Source organism: Botryllus schlosseri, chromosome 9 (genome assembly GCF_051294905.1).
Source record: "Botryllus schlosseri isolate E-star chromosome 9, Bs_hap1, whole genome shotgun sequence".
Taxonomy (NCBI): domain Eukaryota; kingdom Metazoa; phylum Chordata; class Ascidiacea; order Stolidobranchia; family Styelidae; genus Botryllus; species Botryllus schlosseri.
This window is the reverse complement of record NC_137244.1, coordinates 24,913,914-24,931,443: the sequence shown is the minus strand read 5'-3', so window position 1 is coordinate 24,931,443 and position 17,530 is coordinate 24,913,914. Positions and strand designations below refer to the sequence as shown.

At 39.8% G+C, this 17,530-nt stretch overlaps 2 protein-coding genes across 5 annotated transcripts; both read right to left on the bottom strand.

The window, feature by feature from the left end:
- Positions 1–4,957: 4,957 nt before the first annotated feature.
- On the bottom strand, positions 4,958–11,591 carry LOC145446354 (1-acylglycerol-3-phosphate O-acyltransferase ABHD5-like). Of its 4 annotated transcripts, none has more exons than XR_013917273.1 (10): positions 10,316–11,591; positions 9,856–9,947; positions 9,624–9,763; positions 8,982–9,064; positions 8,769–8,918; positions 8,299–8,453; positions 8,095–8,212; positions 5,927–6,007; positions 5,741–5,856; positions 4,958–5,562 (listed from the first exon to the last, which is right to left on the bottom strand). XR_013917273.1 is itself a non-coding variant. In XM_080324621.1 (10 exons), the coding sequence occupies exons 1-10, from the start codon at positions 10,360–10,362 to the stop codon at positions 5,473–5,475; spliced, it is 1,062 nt and encodes a 353-aa protein (XP_080180747.1). In that variant the 5' UTR covers positions 10,363–11,591; the 3' UTR covers positions 4,958–5,472. The 4 variants fall into 4 exon arrangements, 1 of the variants encoding a protein (XP_080180747.1); XM_080324621.1 differs by having other exon boundaries at positions 5,927–5,997; XR_013917274.1 differs by having other exon boundaries at positions 5,529–5,562; positions 5,741–6,998.
- A 773-nt stretch (positions 11,592–12,364) lies between these two features.
- Positions 12,365–17,529, bottom strand: LOC145446353 (1-acylglycerol-3-phosphate O-acyltransferase ABHD5-like). Its single transcript, XM_080324620.1, has 10 exons — positions 17,405–17,529; positions 16,908–16,999; positions 16,687–16,826; positions 16,077–16,159; positions 15,866–16,015; positions 15,416–15,570; positions 15,230–15,347; positions 14,254–14,324; positions 14,064–14,179; positions 12,365–13,182 (listed from the first exon to the last, which is right to left on the bottom strand). The coding sequence occupies exons 1-10, from the start codon at positions 17,455–17,457 to the stop codon at positions 13,093–13,095; spliced, it is 1,068 nt and encodes a 355-aa protein (XP_080180746.1). The 5' UTR covers positions 17,458–17,529; the 3' UTR covers positions 12,365–13,092.
- Between the last annotated feature and the right edge of the window lies 1 nt (position 17,530).

Below are 17,530 nucleotides of genomic sequence, written 5' to 3'. Positions count from 1 at the left end.
ATACCAGGAAGGCGTACTAGATCTGAAGTTTTCGGTAATGGATCCCAACGTAGCAGGTGAATTTCCAGGTCAAGTAGACCAGGTCGCCAAGCTCAATACTCAGAACCATTACAGATATAATTTCGGACGAACATACAACGTCGGCAGATACGCAAATTTCACTTTTATGCAAATCGATTATGATGATAAGTATCCGCTTGTACTGATGATGTTAAGCGTCAAAATGAGGCATGCCTCAATGATTGTTTCCTCGGTTCGTTATGATGATATACTGCCCTTGGTCAGGTTTTCGCAGGAGCCGGAAGATCATGATACAAAATATCTCCGAAACGTTTTCGAAGAATATCCGAAAAAAAGTTTACTGGCTAAATCAATTGCTATCATGGTGCTCTGTGAAACCGTGAAATGTCGGGATCTTCCGGAGTGCGCGGAATTATTGATAAACTCGCCCGATATCATAACAATGTTAAAGATTTTACAGCCATTTATTTACGGTTTCTTTGTAGAGTACGTGACGCACCCTGCTTCTGATTTGAAAATTATTGAGAATCAAAGTGTACTGTTCCGATATATTTTTCATTCGAACCTACTGACTAAAGCTTCCTATAACCTCACTGTGAATGATGCAATTATGCTCTACACGAATTTGGAGTTCAGCAAAAGTGCCAACATTTTGTGGAAAATACTTCAGCTTCATGCCGTCGACATCGATCATCATGAAACCTTGTTAGAACTTTTTCTAACAGTGGTTTACACTGTCATGATCGTGAGGAAAAGAGAAAAACCTTTTCCGCATTTAACAATATGTCGCGAAATGTCTCTCATGCAATCTCTGTGGCTACAAGGCGCTGATCTCGAAGACAACAGAGAATATTATATATTGGATTCTTCCTTTCAACTTTCTTCATTTTATCATCGGTGCAGCGATCGGTATTCGCAAATTTTTAATTTCGCGGTAAATTGCGTTGTGTACGACGAAAGACGATGTGCAGCGATATTGTGGAAGCTGATATATTATGGAAAATTAAACTTTAATCTGTTTGGGCGGTGCATGCTCTTACTCTTTGAGGCACTGGATCGAATGTGTCAGGACGAGACATTGACATTTTCGTATATCAACCGACTGCAGTAATTGTGCAGGCATGCACTATAGTCGGTAATGAAACTGCGAAAAATTTGTGCATAACCGTCGTGATTTCACTTTCGAGATTTTTCAAATGATTTTTCTTGCGGGATTTTGTGTTCAATTGTAATGATCAATAAAGTAGGCTATGAATCTATAGTCGTTTCTATTATTAGTAGGGTCATCACTTTAACCCAGGGGTGTCCGACGTTTATGCTATTCAGGGTCGCATTTCTATTACTTCTATAGCCAACAGATAGCCGTGAAGGACCACATGTAGCCCTACGCCAAGTCTACACGTGCAATTTGCTACTGGGGGACTTTGCATCGCGCCCGGCCCTGGTGGTTTCTGTGCCATCACTGTTTGCTTGTGAAGTATTTTTTTTTTTGATTTGTGTCGAGTAGTTTGTTTTTTCGAGGACTGAGATGATACGCTCTTCGTCATTAAGAGTTGATTTATCAATGAAAGTACAGTTTGAATACTATTTTATACTGTAGGGGACAGAGATTAGTCACATCGCAGCACACGAAACATATGGTTCAAAGCTATGCACGTTAGTGGAAATGAAATATCCGTGAAGATATATGTGAAGTCATCTTGTGCATGACGGGTAGTTACAGAACCATAACGATCCAGCTCAAAAAGGTTGGTCGCCTTTCTCTCCCGCAAAAGCCTCTTGCGAAAAATTTTGGCGTCGCCATTTCTGGGCATCATCAAAATGAGCCATATAGCAATGAGCAGTAGTATTTATATTTGCTGGCAGGTCATCAGAATTTATATTAGGGTTGCCATACGTCCGGAATTCCACTGTTTAAACTTGCGTCCGGGAGGAATTTCTAAAAAATACCTAAATGTCAGGAATTTTGAAGGCTTGACGTAGGCCTATAATTGTTTCGTAAATCATCATAATAACATTAATTTTAGTGATATTTATGCTGCATGATATTTTTCTTCCCGTTGCGCGTGATTTACTATGACATTTATTGATTTTAATATGGGGACTACCACCCTCGCAAAAACTGCAATTAAATATAATTAAAAATAACCTTCATTTATTGAAGTAAGCCTAATTCTAATCGCAATTATAGGAGAATGGTATATTCCTAGACATAGTTAAGGCCGTTAAAATGCTTTATTCAAAGATAGTGGTTCCAAACGCGCGGGTCGGTTTGTTGTGTTTTCATTCTGGCGTTTGCGAAGATGTGGCGCGTAATCAGCTTCCAAAATAAACCGTGAATAAGTCTGGGCAAAGGCGCTGATTTCCTTTAGTAATCAGCTCGAAAAATTATGATCTGGACCACGGAACATTTTCCCATTGGAGATGAAGTCGCAACCATAAGAGATTGGAAACCACTGGATATGGGGTGTAACGATGTACAATTACGCTCCCTGTATTGTCGAAGTCATCATCCTCCACCAGCTCTACCGCTAACTCTGATCATGTGGGTCGAGAGAGGATCAAACTATATATTAATATATGGAAGAACCAATATTATTGACAGAATTCATTCAAAAAATTGAACGACTAGATGGCAGTGTTGGGATGACTCGAGTCAGACTCGAGTCACCTTTTTCGTATGACTTGACTTGACTCGAGTCACTTTGCTAAAATGACTTGACTTGACCCGGCGTATCAAAAATGTGGATTGACTCGTGACTCGGAGCAAAATTCAGGAGTCAATTTCAAGTCATCAAGGAATCGGTGTCGATAAAAATTACTGTACCTTGCATATGGTCGGATTGCTCGCGAAACGCTCGTGTAACCCGTGAGAGCGACTATAATCATTCAATGATCGTGCGTTTCACTGTGCCTCCATTGTTCTTTCACAAATAAATTGTCCGCAAACGAAGTGATCGAAGCTTAAAGCTTACGATGTCGTAAACTAGTATTGTAAAGTAATGTAATAGCAAAATGTATATTTCTGTTTTCTGTTCTTACCTTAACCTAACCTCTTGTTTTATTGAAATTGAATTCGAATATAGTTTATATTGGCATCAACCATTGGCGCAGGCTCGAATTGTATCATATCAATTTGTAAATGGGTTATGTATTGCATCTTAACAATTCGTTTCTCTATTCTCTATTCTTGCTGGTAAACTGAGGCTATGCAATTACTTACGTAGTTTACCAGTTCTACGTATATGTGAACGATACAGCGCCTTCTTGCGTGTATATTTAACTCTATATTCGTTCATTGGTTCAGAATCAATGACCACTCAATCTGTATTTCAGGCAGCTAGCAAAATCCAATGACGTAATCATGCCTCATACTTCGAAAATGCAACTTGACTTGAATTGTGACTTGACTTGACTTGACTCGACTTGACTCGAGTCACCTCGAAAAATCGATTGACTTGACTTGACTCGAGTCAAAATGTGCAATGACTCGAAATGACTCGTGACTCGAAGGTAGTGTGACTTGATCCCAACACTGCCAGATGCATAGAGAAACCAGATGCATATAGCAAGTCCCCCAGAAGTTGCATAGATTACCCTATGGCGGGCCCAAAATCAGTGTTTTATTTGGGCGGAAATGGGCTGAAAAAATGTGGTTTCGGTCCAGGTTACGCAACACACAGTCACATACTCCTGCTGAACCGGATCGTGACCATTTCAGGTCTATAAGCAAAGCTTTGCTAGTGTGACGTCATATCGACACACAATGTGCTCATACCTCATTTTGAAATCCACTAGAGGGCGCTAAAAGTGACCGGAATTCGGGTCACAGAAATTTGGTAACCTTAATTTATATCCGATATACACTGTATTTATTACTTTGATGTTAGTAGCAGAGCTACTAATATAACTAACCATATGTTTATTTGCGAGTGCTGAAGACCTCCTCATGTAACTGATGATCAACGATACAGCAACTGCCGCAGAGACTTTATTAACCGTGCGACCGCCGATGCGGCTACATACCAAAGAGCACGTTAAAGCTCGTGGCACCGCTACTGCAACTGTCATAGGGGGCTGTGCAGAGCACGGCTGCTAATCATTAGGTATATAGGATATAATCGGAGCATTCGTTGAAACGACCAAGGGATAGGTCTAGAAATCACGCTCGTTTTTTTTTTATCGTTAGACATTTGTAATTGATCGCGAAGATATATCCTTCAGTGATGGAAGTTGTCGCCCGAGATCGGCTGCCACACGACCAACACATATACGTTTCCCTATAATTTTGTAGCACTACTGTCAATAGTTCTGTGTTTCCTTGGTTTTCTTTACTGATGCTATACTTCCCTAATATAAATTCACGACATTAGACTACCCTGCGTACAGTAACATCAAGAATCGCTCCCCCCCAAATACATCCGCCTACTGATCGAGTCACATGAAGATTCCGGGCAGTTACACCCGTGCCTGTTGTACGTCGCATCAGCTCCAAACACGGTTCAATTTATCGGACCAACCCTACATTAATCACCAATGGTCTGTACTCTTATGCAATGTGTGGAATACGCAGCCCTCACTGAAACGCGTGTATTCAATTACGTAATTTCAGTAACAACGTCCCTATATTACGAAAATCTGATTTATTATAAAACACGATAAATGCAATTTGGTAGGTTATCATTGAGGCAATTCGAGCCCCCCCCCGCGCTCGTCCGAATCCACTAAAGAGTAGCCTGCAGAGACGAGGACATACCCATTCTAGCGACTATACATTACAAACATCAAAAATGTGCTGAAAGGTAGTCCATGCAAGGTTGGTATTGCAAGTGGATCTCCTGAAAAAGTCACAGTTCAAATAAAAATTTCTGATTGCGGTGTGTCATAGTTATCGTGGAGCGATTGTGCCTAGAAGGGAAGTGTGGAAACACCACATATTACAGTGTCCTCCTTGCTAATCTGGGGAAGAAACTTCCAGAATAGGATGGAAATAGGCATAAATTAGCTCAATCACCACTCAACCCCATCAAATATCAGATGAAATAGCGGCAGTCATATATATATCACGGATGGTTGATTACGAATACAATAATTCTGCAGTATAAGGTGGAAACGAGATTTTATTTGATGTTAGGGACTTTCTCTCTAACCCAACAGTACATTTTTCAACGATTTATCATCGGCAAAGATATTACATATTCTTATATATTCGACTTTAAATTATATTATCAAAGATTACCTATATATAAATGAAGCAAAGCAGAAATAAACAAGATACAAGCGGGAAAAAAAGCATAGGATATTAATATAGTAATGCCTTTTGCCACATATTTAAGAGAACATGTTCACAGAAAGTAAAGAATCACTGAAATCCCAGACATTTATTCGGCCAATGGCCATGGCGTATAATTTGGTACAATATGATACTGTATCACAGGTTTGGGAACCATATCATTCGATTTCAGCGCATATCGCATTGACAACTTGTTGAAACTTCTCCGGTTGATCCGCAAAAAGATTATGACCGGCCGCTTTGATCGACTAGAATTAACAAATGAAATCATTTAATGCACTAGAAATGATTGTGATGACAAAATATATCTACTCGAATGTAGGTGCACTATAGGTCTTGAGAAGACACAGCCTAAACATACTTCCGTCGATTCGGTATCTGGGATAAACAGACACTTTATAAGAATTAATATGCATGAATACTTACATAAACATGAACATCATTTTCAGGAAGTAAATTTTGTGACTGATTTCCACAGTCTTTGTCCATCCATGTCCTAGCTCCATAAATAAAGCTAACTGGGATCCCCTGCTGCAGATTGCCTGAAATAAGCAACTGAATAATCACGTGCTACAGAACAAAAAAATGGAGTTCATGTGATCCATTACTTACCGATACGTTTCATCAAGGGGTACCTCGCAAAAGTGACTTTCGTGGTCAGGTTCTTGAAACCACACTCCCCACTGTGAAAGACTGCGTGATGAGATAGATCGACAAACAAAAATAATGGTTATCCTGGTTGCAATGCATGCAATCAGTCAAGCGAGAGAGATATTGTAACAGTAACACCACAGATGAGTTTCTGTTTTCTGCAGTGGACTTGAACGTGTGTTCTATAAAGCCATAGAAATTAAGTATATTGAAGTGAATGTCCGGATTCTTATAGCCTGGACAGTAACTTCCGTACTTTGATCCCCCGGTAGGGGACTAGCTGGATATGTACACAAGATTATTTCGCTAAACATAAAGTAGCCTAGAGAAGTGGTTCTCAATATTTTGACTTCGCGGACAGGTAAAACTTAACCAAAAATCTTGCGGACCGGTGAACCTTAATAATCTAAAATTCACCCTAAATATAGTTACGATAACTTGGGTGTAATATTGGAAAAATTTATTGATGACTTTTTGATACTAGATATTTATATGTGGTTCTATTTAAGTTTCTGCAGGGCGAGATTCGCGAAGTCCTGTTAAATACCATTAACTTGATTGTTCGGTGTCCTTTGGAAGAAATCTGACTTTGCTATTTGCTGTAGGCTCTATTATACTGTCCGAAACGAGTTATAGGCTACTTTTTGTCAGTTTCTTATAACACTTGTACCATTGTCCGAACGCCTGACCGTGACCATGAACTGTCTATTGCAGGGGTGTCAAACATACGGCCCGCGGGCCGCATCCGACCCGCCAGACGATTTCACCCGGCCCGCGAAGCAATTCTGAGTAGTTTAAAAAAGGCTTGATTCATTCAGCAAATTTGTAACAAATGTTGGCATATAGGAAATACTTTCATTAAGTAATCCTTCAATACAGCAAATGTTGAGCATGTCCAATTTGTTCATAGGTCATATTATATTCACCCAACTGCGGTGTTGTGGTTTCACTCTAGTTACCATCAGGAACAGGTCGGTGACATTGACACCCAATTTTGAGAAGGTAAAAAAGTGCACACCGATTTCCAAGTTTTCTGGAAGAATCAATTAAAACGTGTCATTCAGAAAGGCGAAAACGCCACTATGGAACCATTATATGCGGGTTACACGGATAATATATAAGTTCCGCAAAAATATTATTCCAATCTGTGGTCGTACTGCTGTGCCAATTACGACTCAAAAGGTCGCAAGAGAAAGTCGAATCGCGATTCAATAATGATACGCCACATCCAAATGTCCGAGTTTACGGTTAAATCTCATGTATTCCTCACGACGCCTACGCAAGCTGACGCCAGATTTCGACTGAATCCAAGAGAGCATAGAAATATGCCAACTTGTATCGTCGTTAGCGCCACTGTTTTAGCGTTTCATGTCTGCCGATTACCGTTTTTGTGCCAATTCCATTATTCACGAATAAAGGTTTTGCTAGAACGGTACCCTGTTCAAGTGAAAAACAAGGGTATGAGGTAACATATGGAGTCGTATAATTGGTCCGGCCCGCCAGTGATCTTAGGGTTTGAATCCGGCCCGCGACTCAATTTGAGTTTGACACCCCTGGTCTATTGCAAAACCATGCAAAAAATACGTTCAACACTTATCAATAAATTGAAACTTTGATGTCTATTTCTCTAATAATGGACAATCAGTCAACTTCGTGCATTTGGGAATTGAGATATGAAATTGTAATATACCTGTCAGGCAGGAAACTGGCAGTTAAGAACCACTGGCCTAGTATATTTTTGCATATTTATTTAACCTGGAATTTTTCTTCGCGCGTTTTAGTGCCTTTACCTTTTGTGATTTTAATATGGGTACTCCTTCACCCAAATAAATGCAATAAACTTTTAAAATATGAGACCAACACAGAAGAGCCGGTTTTGTGCATTATTAGACCTTTCTATAAGCTATGTTTAGAATCGTGAAACGTTTCATAGGGTCATAGAGAAAAGGTATATCAGCAAATGGGAATGAAAGGCATAGTTGATTGTACTATTTCATCTGGGAAAAGTCTTCGTAAAACAGATGGAAATGATAGCGACAATGTGACATACCCGATTTTTTTTCAGTATTTAAGGAATAATTTGGAATACATTTCATTTTAATCTATAGTGGAGTTGCGGTTTAACTCACCTTGGATTTTGGGCGTTGCAGTGATAGATGTAGTCGAAAATAAGGGGAACTCCATTTTCATCTTTCAGATCTACAAACTTTGCTCCCAAGTCCTTAGTTGAATGAACAAGCCTCGGCCCTGAATCGCACCAGATAGAATTCCGAATCAAACATATAATAATAACAACTAAGTTGTGGCGATACTACTAGAGTAGACAACCTTACCCAAATGACCAGCACCTCGAACTACAGCCAACGGGAGGAATGGACTGAGTATCTTCGTCAAGCCCTTCACCCAAATTGGTATCCGTCGCATCCTCTCTGGGTCTTCTTTATACTCCGGAAATCCCCAAGGATCAACCAATATTAGATGTTTCACACTGCATGACAAAATTTCGCGGACTGATACTGGACGGACGATCCATCAAATGAATGCAAGAACTATCACAGACCACATCCTGGTATGGTCTTCGGGCTTAGCAGTCATACTTTGCAGGGTGAAATACGTACATTGAATAGAACAATCAAGAATACAGAATTGACGTTTTTCAACATTCATTCTGTGCCACAGCATAGTGGCAATTCGAAAGCGATTGTAGCCGCATAAACAACGTTGGTGGATCATCCATAAAGCACAGTATCATTGGCTATAAAACTAACAATAGATTACCTTCACCTACAGGACTTTTTCTTACCTACTTGGATATTTGAGAGCATAACAGGCAGCAAGATACCCGCCAAAACTGTGGCCCATCAGAATCATTTTATCCAGCCCAACTGCCTCCCGCCATTCCTCGATTGATGCCACGAACTGACATTCGGATTCCATAGCATCATCGGGAAACCTATACTTTTGGATCATGTACCAGAGTTATTGGAAGATCAAAATTCCGAATGCAGTATATTACTGTGGATGACTACTCCGACCGAATCCAAGAAGATCGAACGAGTACACCGGTCGTTTACCAGTTATTGCATCGTAGTTGAGAGCCTGGTAATGAGAGATTAAAAAATATGGGTATACATGCTATTATAGTGTTATAAAATCTATATGTGTCAAGAAAGGATATTGCAGTGATCTAAAATAAGGATATGTGCACTTTGTGCATGGTTCAATTTTCCCATGGCATACCTACGATATTTAAAACGTACCAACGTGATTTCAGAGAGAATGGGTCAATTTTTGAAGCGGGGTAGGGTGAAATTATTAATTATGAAGATTTCATAGAAATGATCCAGTTTAAGTCGGGATTTAAGCTATTTGTTGAGATGGTATCCATTAAGGATCTTCCTAACAGCTTATCCAAGTCTAATAATCCCACCCCCACCTTGATCAATAAATACCGACAAAAATGAATTATAGGTTCAGCATCGGTGAATGTTTCAGCCTTTGAATTTGTCTCAGCTAACGGGGAGCAATAACAACCGTACTCAAATCACATGGTAAAATTATCGAAATAGCACATTTTCATTATCGATGTAGCAGATCTTAATAACACAATCAGGATGAAACAAACTATAACAGAACGCGAAGTATACTCAATACCCACCCAAAGGCCAACCCCGCCTCCCATACCGTGCACCATAACCAGTGGCGTTTTTTGTTTAATCTCTTCGTTAAATATTAAAGTCCGAATTCTATTGCCAGACTTCAGGTCAATGAATTCGCTTTTGTAATTTGATTTGACAACTGAAAAAAAAACAAGATATAGTTTGATTTCTGAGAGGTGAAGCAAGAAAATTGGAAAATATGAACGGTATAGGCAGACCTAATCAGCATACTTGAAAGCATTCTTTCTTCGGATTTTATCAACAGATTTGTTGATGTAGGTATCCATCGCAGCCAGCTGAACCATCCTTCGTCACAATTAGCCCTGAATGAAGACATTTGTATTGACAACAGAAAATAAAATAGCTGTCCGTCTCAAGAAATATTGTAGAGCATTATTTCCTTCCTCGAGATATCACTCTTGTATCACTAAATCAAACAGAATACGGTGCTATAAAGAAATGAAATAAACGCTTGGTTGTATGCGCTCAATAGGAGTAACGACTAATAGAATCAGAATAGAGTTTGTTCAATATAAGCACATCGCACACAGCTCAGACAAAGTGCACGATGGAACATTAATCACCAATAACGAACGAGGCTAGAACGAAGGAATAGGGAAAACATTTCGGTTAGTCTGGTACAACTAACGTTGGTGACATGTTGGTCATATATTTAAAAAATTAAGGTTACCTTTCAACCTGAGCACCTATGCTCGAGACTCCGCTTCTTTCGTTCATGTTCCGCTGGTAGTAACTGTACGGGCGATCTTCGCTTGAACGCGAACGTTACGCAACATTACTGTGTAAACATTTCTTATATTGCATAACCGACTGCGTGAATCAGCATGTTTCCAATGTCATCACTATTTCTAATATATAGCTGCGAATAGTCTGTGAATCAGACTATTTCAATGATTCAAATTAGATATGGCACAATATATTTTATTGGAATAACGACGGCAATAGGCCTACATAATTTTTCCGTGCGTTTTGTTCATTTTTGGTGTTTAATCTGAATCTTTGTAGTGAGATGCTCATCCCCGGTGTGGCGCGGCTTTGGTAATACCGAGCCTCGTCTATACCTTGCTTATCTGTATGTAGGCTATAGGCTACAATCAGTGCTTCTCAACCTTTTTCAGATCGCGTCCCACTTTTCATCCAAATTTCATTGCGCGGCCCACCAGACACCCTTTCGCGACAAACGTTCAAACCACTGCTAATGGGCGCCAGTTTTTATGTTTTCAGTGCGGTACAGTCATCTCGTCGCGCCTAGTAGTACAAAAACATCATGAATGCCACAGACAAAAAAGCGAATATCCAATCAGCAATTCGTCTATTACGTCGAATTAACGGGTTATGAGGAGCTTGATTTGCGGTAATTGGGCTGGATTGCTGCATTTCCCGATCAACGTTCGCAAAGACTTTGAAGAAAGAATGAATTTCAATCTCACGCATCAACAATAACGCACTGTCGGATTTCACGCTCCAATCAATATGATCGTGACGAAAATCTGACTCCCGAATTGTGAGCACGGCGACGCAGCTTGTGGCGCAAAACAATTTAATTTGGAGGAGGAGAATGTGAAATTACTTTTCTAATCTTGAGAATATAAAGTGTTTGGAATATTTGGGAATTTGATAAGGGGCCCACGAAAATTATTTGAGGTCCCATGAAAATTATTTGAGGTAACAAATTCAACTGCAATCAATGTAGTTCCGAAAGCACTATTCAAGTTCAGTACCGCCAGTCACATATTTGAGGTAGCCTATCTCTGCATTTCTCTGAGAGCTATAAAGGTGACTAACATTTCAAAACTGGTATTTTGCGAATCACGCAGCCTAATTCTCAAATCTGAATTTGACGAGACCGGACTAGTACGGGACTCGTGCACTTTCGGACCAAAAACACATTTTCTCCGTAAGGCTGTAGTGAATTCGGTCCGAAAGTGCACGAGCCCCGCAGGTCCGTCAATTACATGTTCCGGAATCATCATCCGAAAGTGGAAGAAATTGTTGAAAATTTTGGCATTTTTCGTTAATTTTCGACTTGCGTGGTAGAGAACAGACCTACAAATTGGGATCTATGATCGTTTAAAATGTCTTCGCGGCCCACCTGAAATGGCTTCGCGGCCCACCGGTTGAGAAGCACTGGGCTACATGACATTTCACTCATTTGTATTCTTGTTGAGGGTTGACAAATAAAGATTCTCTCTGTTTGTGTGAAAGATAGTAGTAGCCTACGGCTTTACCGTAGCGTACTTGTCTCTATCATAGGTCACTGCGTAGCTGAAAATGTAATCCTACGTTGGCCTTGTCAATGTCAGTCCACCTTATCGCACGATTCTGGTTTCGAAATTTGGTATTGGGAACTATAGTATGTATCCAATTTCGCCATTGAAATCGTGGAAACTACAGGCCAGCGGCCAAACACTGTCTGCTCTCTTTAGGACTGGTGTGACCACCATTGAGTAACATTTTCAGTCAGAATACGCCATCTTGACCAATAAATTCGCGTTCAGCCCAAACAAAAGTTTGGTTGCCAATGATTCCTGCCGACCCTAGCTGGAGTAGTCGCAAATACGATTCCGTACCCCAAAGCGATGTACGAAACGCGCGTCCCGTCACTGTAGCGCACATATTCAATTGGGCTACGTAATTTGCTTGGGTGGCAACACCCCGTTACGAGCGCACCCTGCACACTGTGTACAGCAAGATTATTAGACTAAACAGTACACACACATTCACTGCGAAAATCTGATTTATTATAAATTACAATATCTGGACTATGGTAAGGTATCAGTGAGGCGATTAGTAGCTATCTCGAACTTTATCGCCTTGTCCGAATCCACAGTACAAGGGAGGACAGACCTCGTCTGACGGTTGTCCAAAGATTAAGACACGGTACCGAAAACTCGGGATTGCGAGTTAGTTTAGTTCCATCTGAAGAAAAACTTGATGAAGAAAGTCAGGAGCTCAAATGAAAATTTGCGAAGATGTAAGACGTGTCATACGCATCTCGTACCGAGCAAATGCGATTGCGTCTACAATTTGGAAAATTCTCTCAACTACAGCGCCCTCTTTGGATAAACCCAGGGTGAAACTTTCAGAATATCGTGGAAATAGGCAGAAAATAGTTCATTCAACACAGATAAAATAAAGGCAGTCCCAAGTTGGTGAATGCTTGATTACTGATAGTCATTCTGCAGCAGTGTGGAAACGAAATTTCATTCGATTTAGGAACTTTTCTGTCGCAACAGAACATCTTGCAGCGCATCACGGTCGGCAAACATAGATATTCTAATTTAAATTCTTATCAAAGATACACGTATAAATGCAGGAAAATAGAAACAAAAGGATTCAAACGGGATGAACACATTCGATCGCATGTGCCGGCAGAAAGTCATGAATCGCTGAAATTGCTCAGAGGTATGTAATTTGGAACAGTCTGAACCAAATTCTTGAAAACCATCATTCTATATCATCACAAATAGAATTGACGACTTGATGAAAATTCTCTGGTTGATCCGCATACAGATGATGACCGGCAGCTTTAATCGACTAAAATAGACAAACCAAATTCATGCACTAAAAATCATTGTGAGGAGGAAGTATATCACTGACATTCGGTTGTGTTACTAAATTTTATCGCAGCCACAACCTGATCCAACTGGGGCAGTCAAATTAGGTCTGGAAAAGACACAGCCTACAAATAAACTCAGCAGTGACCGATATCATAGTTCTGGTCATGGACAGCATATGGTCATCCCAAAATCCACCAATTGGTTTCCTCGTCCAAATTGAAACTAACCGCAGTTCTTATTAATTATCTTTTCCATATCGATCATTATTTTGTAAATTGGAAGTAAATTGATGCGAGAGGAGCTCGAGTCATCTTTTATAAACACGACTTGTTCCCAGTTATACATTCTGATAATCTTTCCTGGTTATTGGTGGTATCTTGGAGCCGAGATAAACCTATATTTCTCCCAGGGTTGTATGATTCGATACATTCCATATGACTTATTAACGTCTCGTACATCAGGACCGATAATTAAAAAATAGGGCCAAAAACTGGCCTTCGATATCACACAAGAGTTTCGCAGGAGTGAGTTGAGCCTGACTTGAACTCGATATTCAAAACTAAACACCTTGACTGTGACTCAGACTCAAGTCTTAACACTGTGACTTGAACTTGAACCATTCCTCCCTGACTTAGGCTTGACTCGGTAATGTAGTGAAAATGACTCGAGTCAAAACTATAAAAATCAAACCAACTTGTGACTTGGAACCTTGTGACTTAATTCTAATCCTGATCTCTACCCTACTAACAAGACCTTCTAGAATCTAGATAATTACATATCACATGTAAAAAACAGACAATACGCATGGGGGGAATTTGAGAGTTATAAAGTTTACAGATAAATGTAACAATAACTTACATAAACTTTAACATCATTTTCAGTTAGTAAATTTTGAGCCTGATTCCCACAGTCTTTGTCCATCCACGTCCTCGCTCCGTAAATAAAACTGACGGGGAGCCCCGGCTGCAGATTACCTGAAATGGGCAATTGACATCGTCAAGTGCTGCAGAAAAACAAATTACAGTTCTGTGTATGATCGATTACTTACCGATTCGTTTTATCATAGCATTTCTCGCAAAGCCGATTTTAAAGCTCAGATTCTTGAAACCGCACTCCCCACTGTGAAAGACCGTATGGTCAGATAGGTCAACAACAAAAAAACATCAATCACCGGGTTGCAGTCAATCAAACTAGATATTTTTCATTGGGAAATTTCGTAACAGTGGCAGCAAAGATGAGCTACGGTAGCCGGTGCTCAAACCTAAATCACAGCATGCTTGAACGTCCGTCGTCAGACTTGTACACACTCCCATTTAGTTAGTTGGCAGTCTTCTAACTAACGTATTTTTTTAGTAGTTCTACATCTAGTTGCAGATTTTGAAAATTGAGTAGTTCTAGTTTTAGTTGCGGATTTTGAAAAGTCAGCAGTTCTAGTTCTAGTTCTAGCTGCGCATATTGAAAAGGGAGTAGTTCTAGTTCTAGTAGCAGATTTTGAAAATCGAGTAGTTCCAGTTCTAGTTGCGGATTTTCAAAATTGAGTAGTTCTAGTTTTAGTTGCAGATTTTGAAAGGTCAACAGTTTTAGTTCTAGTTCTAGTTGCGCGTATTGAAAAGTGAGTAGTTCTAGTTCTAGTTGCAGATTTTGAAAATCGAGTAGTTCCAGTTCCAGTTGCGGATTTTCAAAAGTCGGCAGTTTTTAGTTCTAGTTGCGCTTTTCGAAAATCTAGTGGTTTGTACAAATCTGACCGTCGTCCATACACCTTCGAAATGAATGAAATTGAGGCGACTATAAGGTCAAGATTCTAATTACGCGTCTCAGCTTTTATACAGAAGAACACGGCACTCCGAACAAACAGCAAGTTTGGTTATTACAAGGGTAGATGAGCAAGGTGCTCAAGAAATGAAAATGATTCCAATATTTTATCTAGGAAATGATTAGCATCCCTGAGTAATGACCAATTTAGAATACTTCAGTAAGTCCACTTCATTCTAATCTAAGCTAGTTAGAGTTGAGGTTTACCACACCTTGGATTTTGGGCGTTGCAATGATAAATGTAGTCGAAAATAGGGGAGGTTCCACTCTCATCTTTCAGATCTACAAACTTGGCTCCCAAATCACCCCGTAAACGAACAAGGCTCGGTCCTGAATTACAACGGCCAAAATTTCAAGTTAAACTGAGAAACACCACGTCGGGAATTCGGTAATCATACCTAAAGGACCAGCACCTCGAACTGCAGCCAATGGGAGGAATGGGCTGAGCACCTTCACCAAGCCCCTTGCCCAAAACGGTAGCCGCCGCAACCTATCTGGGTCTTCTTTCCACTCGGGAAATCCCCACGGATCAGCCAATATCAGGTGTTTCACCCTGAAAGACAAAATTGCACAGGGTGATACTGGTCAATCCGTCAGATGAACGCAAGAACTACTACAAACCACATCCCGGTATGGTCTTCGGACAAGGTAAAAACGCGCACAGCGAATAAAACCATCAAGGATGTAGTATTGAAATTTTACAACATTCATTTTGTGACACAGTAGAGTGGCAACTCTAAAGCAATTTCAGCCGCATAAATGACATTCGTGGTTCACTAGTCATGCATAAAACACAATTTCATTGACTATAAAGCTGGAAATATAACACTTGAAGGACTTTTTCTTACCTACTTGGATATTTGAGAGCGTAACTGCTAGCAAGATACCCGCCAAAACTGTGGCCCATCAGAATCATTTTATCCAGTCCGACTGCCTCTCTCCATTCCTCTATGGATTCCATGAATTGACATTCGGATTCCATCGCATCTTCAGCAAACCTAATTTTGTATCGTCGAGCACAATTATTGGAAGATCAAAATTTTGAATGTTGTATATTACTGTGGATGACTGCTCCGGCCGAATCCAAGAAGATCGAAGGCGTACACCGGACGTTTACCGGTTATTGCATCATAGTTGAGTGCCTGATAATGGTTAGATAAAAACATTTATACAGGAAGGCTACCCGCTACAGATGATAATATTTTAAAAACTATACTTCCTATTTCATGTGTCAAGTGTGATATAAAAGCAGGGTGTGCCAGTGATCTTTAATAAGTGTTATGCAATTTATGCATGGTTCAATTTTTCGATGGTATGCCTATGCTCTCTCAAAATATACATTGATTTTGTGGAAAGTGGGCAAGTTTTTCAGCAGGGTCAGGTGAAATTATCCAATTCAAGTCAAAATTGAAACTACTTATTGTATGTGATATGGCACAAAGGAATCCTAATGGCTTATCGAACTCTAATAATGCAACGCCCACCTTGATCAGTAGGCACAAAAATCATTTTCAAATACAGAAAGCTCAAGTCCTGGAATGAGTACAGTACCATACTTACATTGTAAAGAAATAATCAAAATAGCACGTTTTCATGATCACAGTAGCAGATTACAGAAAATTGCTGATGAAACAAACTATAACAGAACACACAGTAGCAGTTCACTCACCCACAAGCCAACACCCCCTGCCATTCCATGCACAATAACGAGTGGCGTTTTTTGCCTTATCTCTTTGTTAAATATCAAAGTCCATATTCTATTTCCAGACTTCAAGTCAATGAATTTCTTATCGTAAATTGATTTGACAACTGAAAAAAATGATACAGTTCAATGTCTCAGAGATGAAGCAATTAAATTGCATTATATGAACGATGAAGGTAATCATGTACTTGAAAGCATTCTTTCTTCAGCTTTTATCAAGAGATTTAACGATGTAGGTCTCCATCGCAGCCAGCTGAACCATCCTTCATCACAATTAGCCCTGATGTGAGTAATATGTAATGGTAACATAAAAAATATGTTGCCAATCACAAATATTTTAGAGTTTTATTTCATTCTCAGTTCTTTTTAAGAATCCGGAACTAGAACATCTTCAACTACTTGCAAAACCAGTAGCTCAAGCAAAGTGTATACGAAGGGATTTAATCAAAATGGTCTCAATCGAAAGCTACTTTAGCACTGATCCCAAAAATAAAAATGAAAATTTAGTTCATGTACTGGAACCTCCCGAAAATTGACCTCAAAGTCTGAAACCAGCATTGTTCTTAACAATGGGAGCGTCGGTAAACGGGGCTAATATAACCCAGGAATATGGAGATCGTCTGGGTCCGCCTATACGAGTAACGTTGATAACATGTTGGTCATATATTTGGAAAATTAACCTTACCTTTCAACCTGAGATTGAGAGCCTGTGCTCGAAACTTCGGTTCTTTCGTTCATGATATACTCGCAGTAGTAAGTGCAGCGATAATGCTTCGAAATGAACTTTGTTACTGCATTACATCAGAGTACA

Coding starts and splice junctions, on each gene's coding strand:
- LOC145446354 (XM_080324621.1), bottom strand. CDS start 10,362: ATGAACGAAAGAAGCGGAGTCTCGAGCATAGGTGCTCAGGTTGAAAG. Junction 9,065..9,623: donor GAGGCGGGGTTGGCCTTTGG/GTGGGTATTGAG, acceptor TCTCATTACCAG/GCTCTCAACTACGATGCAAT. Junction 8,213..8,298: donor TCGAGGTGCTGGTCATTTGG/GTAAGGTTGTCT, acceptor GGTGCGATTCAG/GGCCGAGGCTTGTTCATTCA.
- LOC145446353 (XM_080324620.1), bottom strand. CDS start 17,457: ATGAACGAAAGAACCGAAGTTTCGAGCACAGGCTCTCAATCTCAGGTT. Junction 16,827..16,907: donor TGAAGAAAGAATGCTTTCAA/GTACATGATTAC, acceptor CATTTTTTTCAG/TTGTCAAATCAATTTACGAT. Junction 15,571..15,865: donor GCTCTCAAATATCCAAGTAG/GTAAGAAAAAGT, acceptor TTTGTCTTTCAG/GGTGAAACACCTGATATTGG.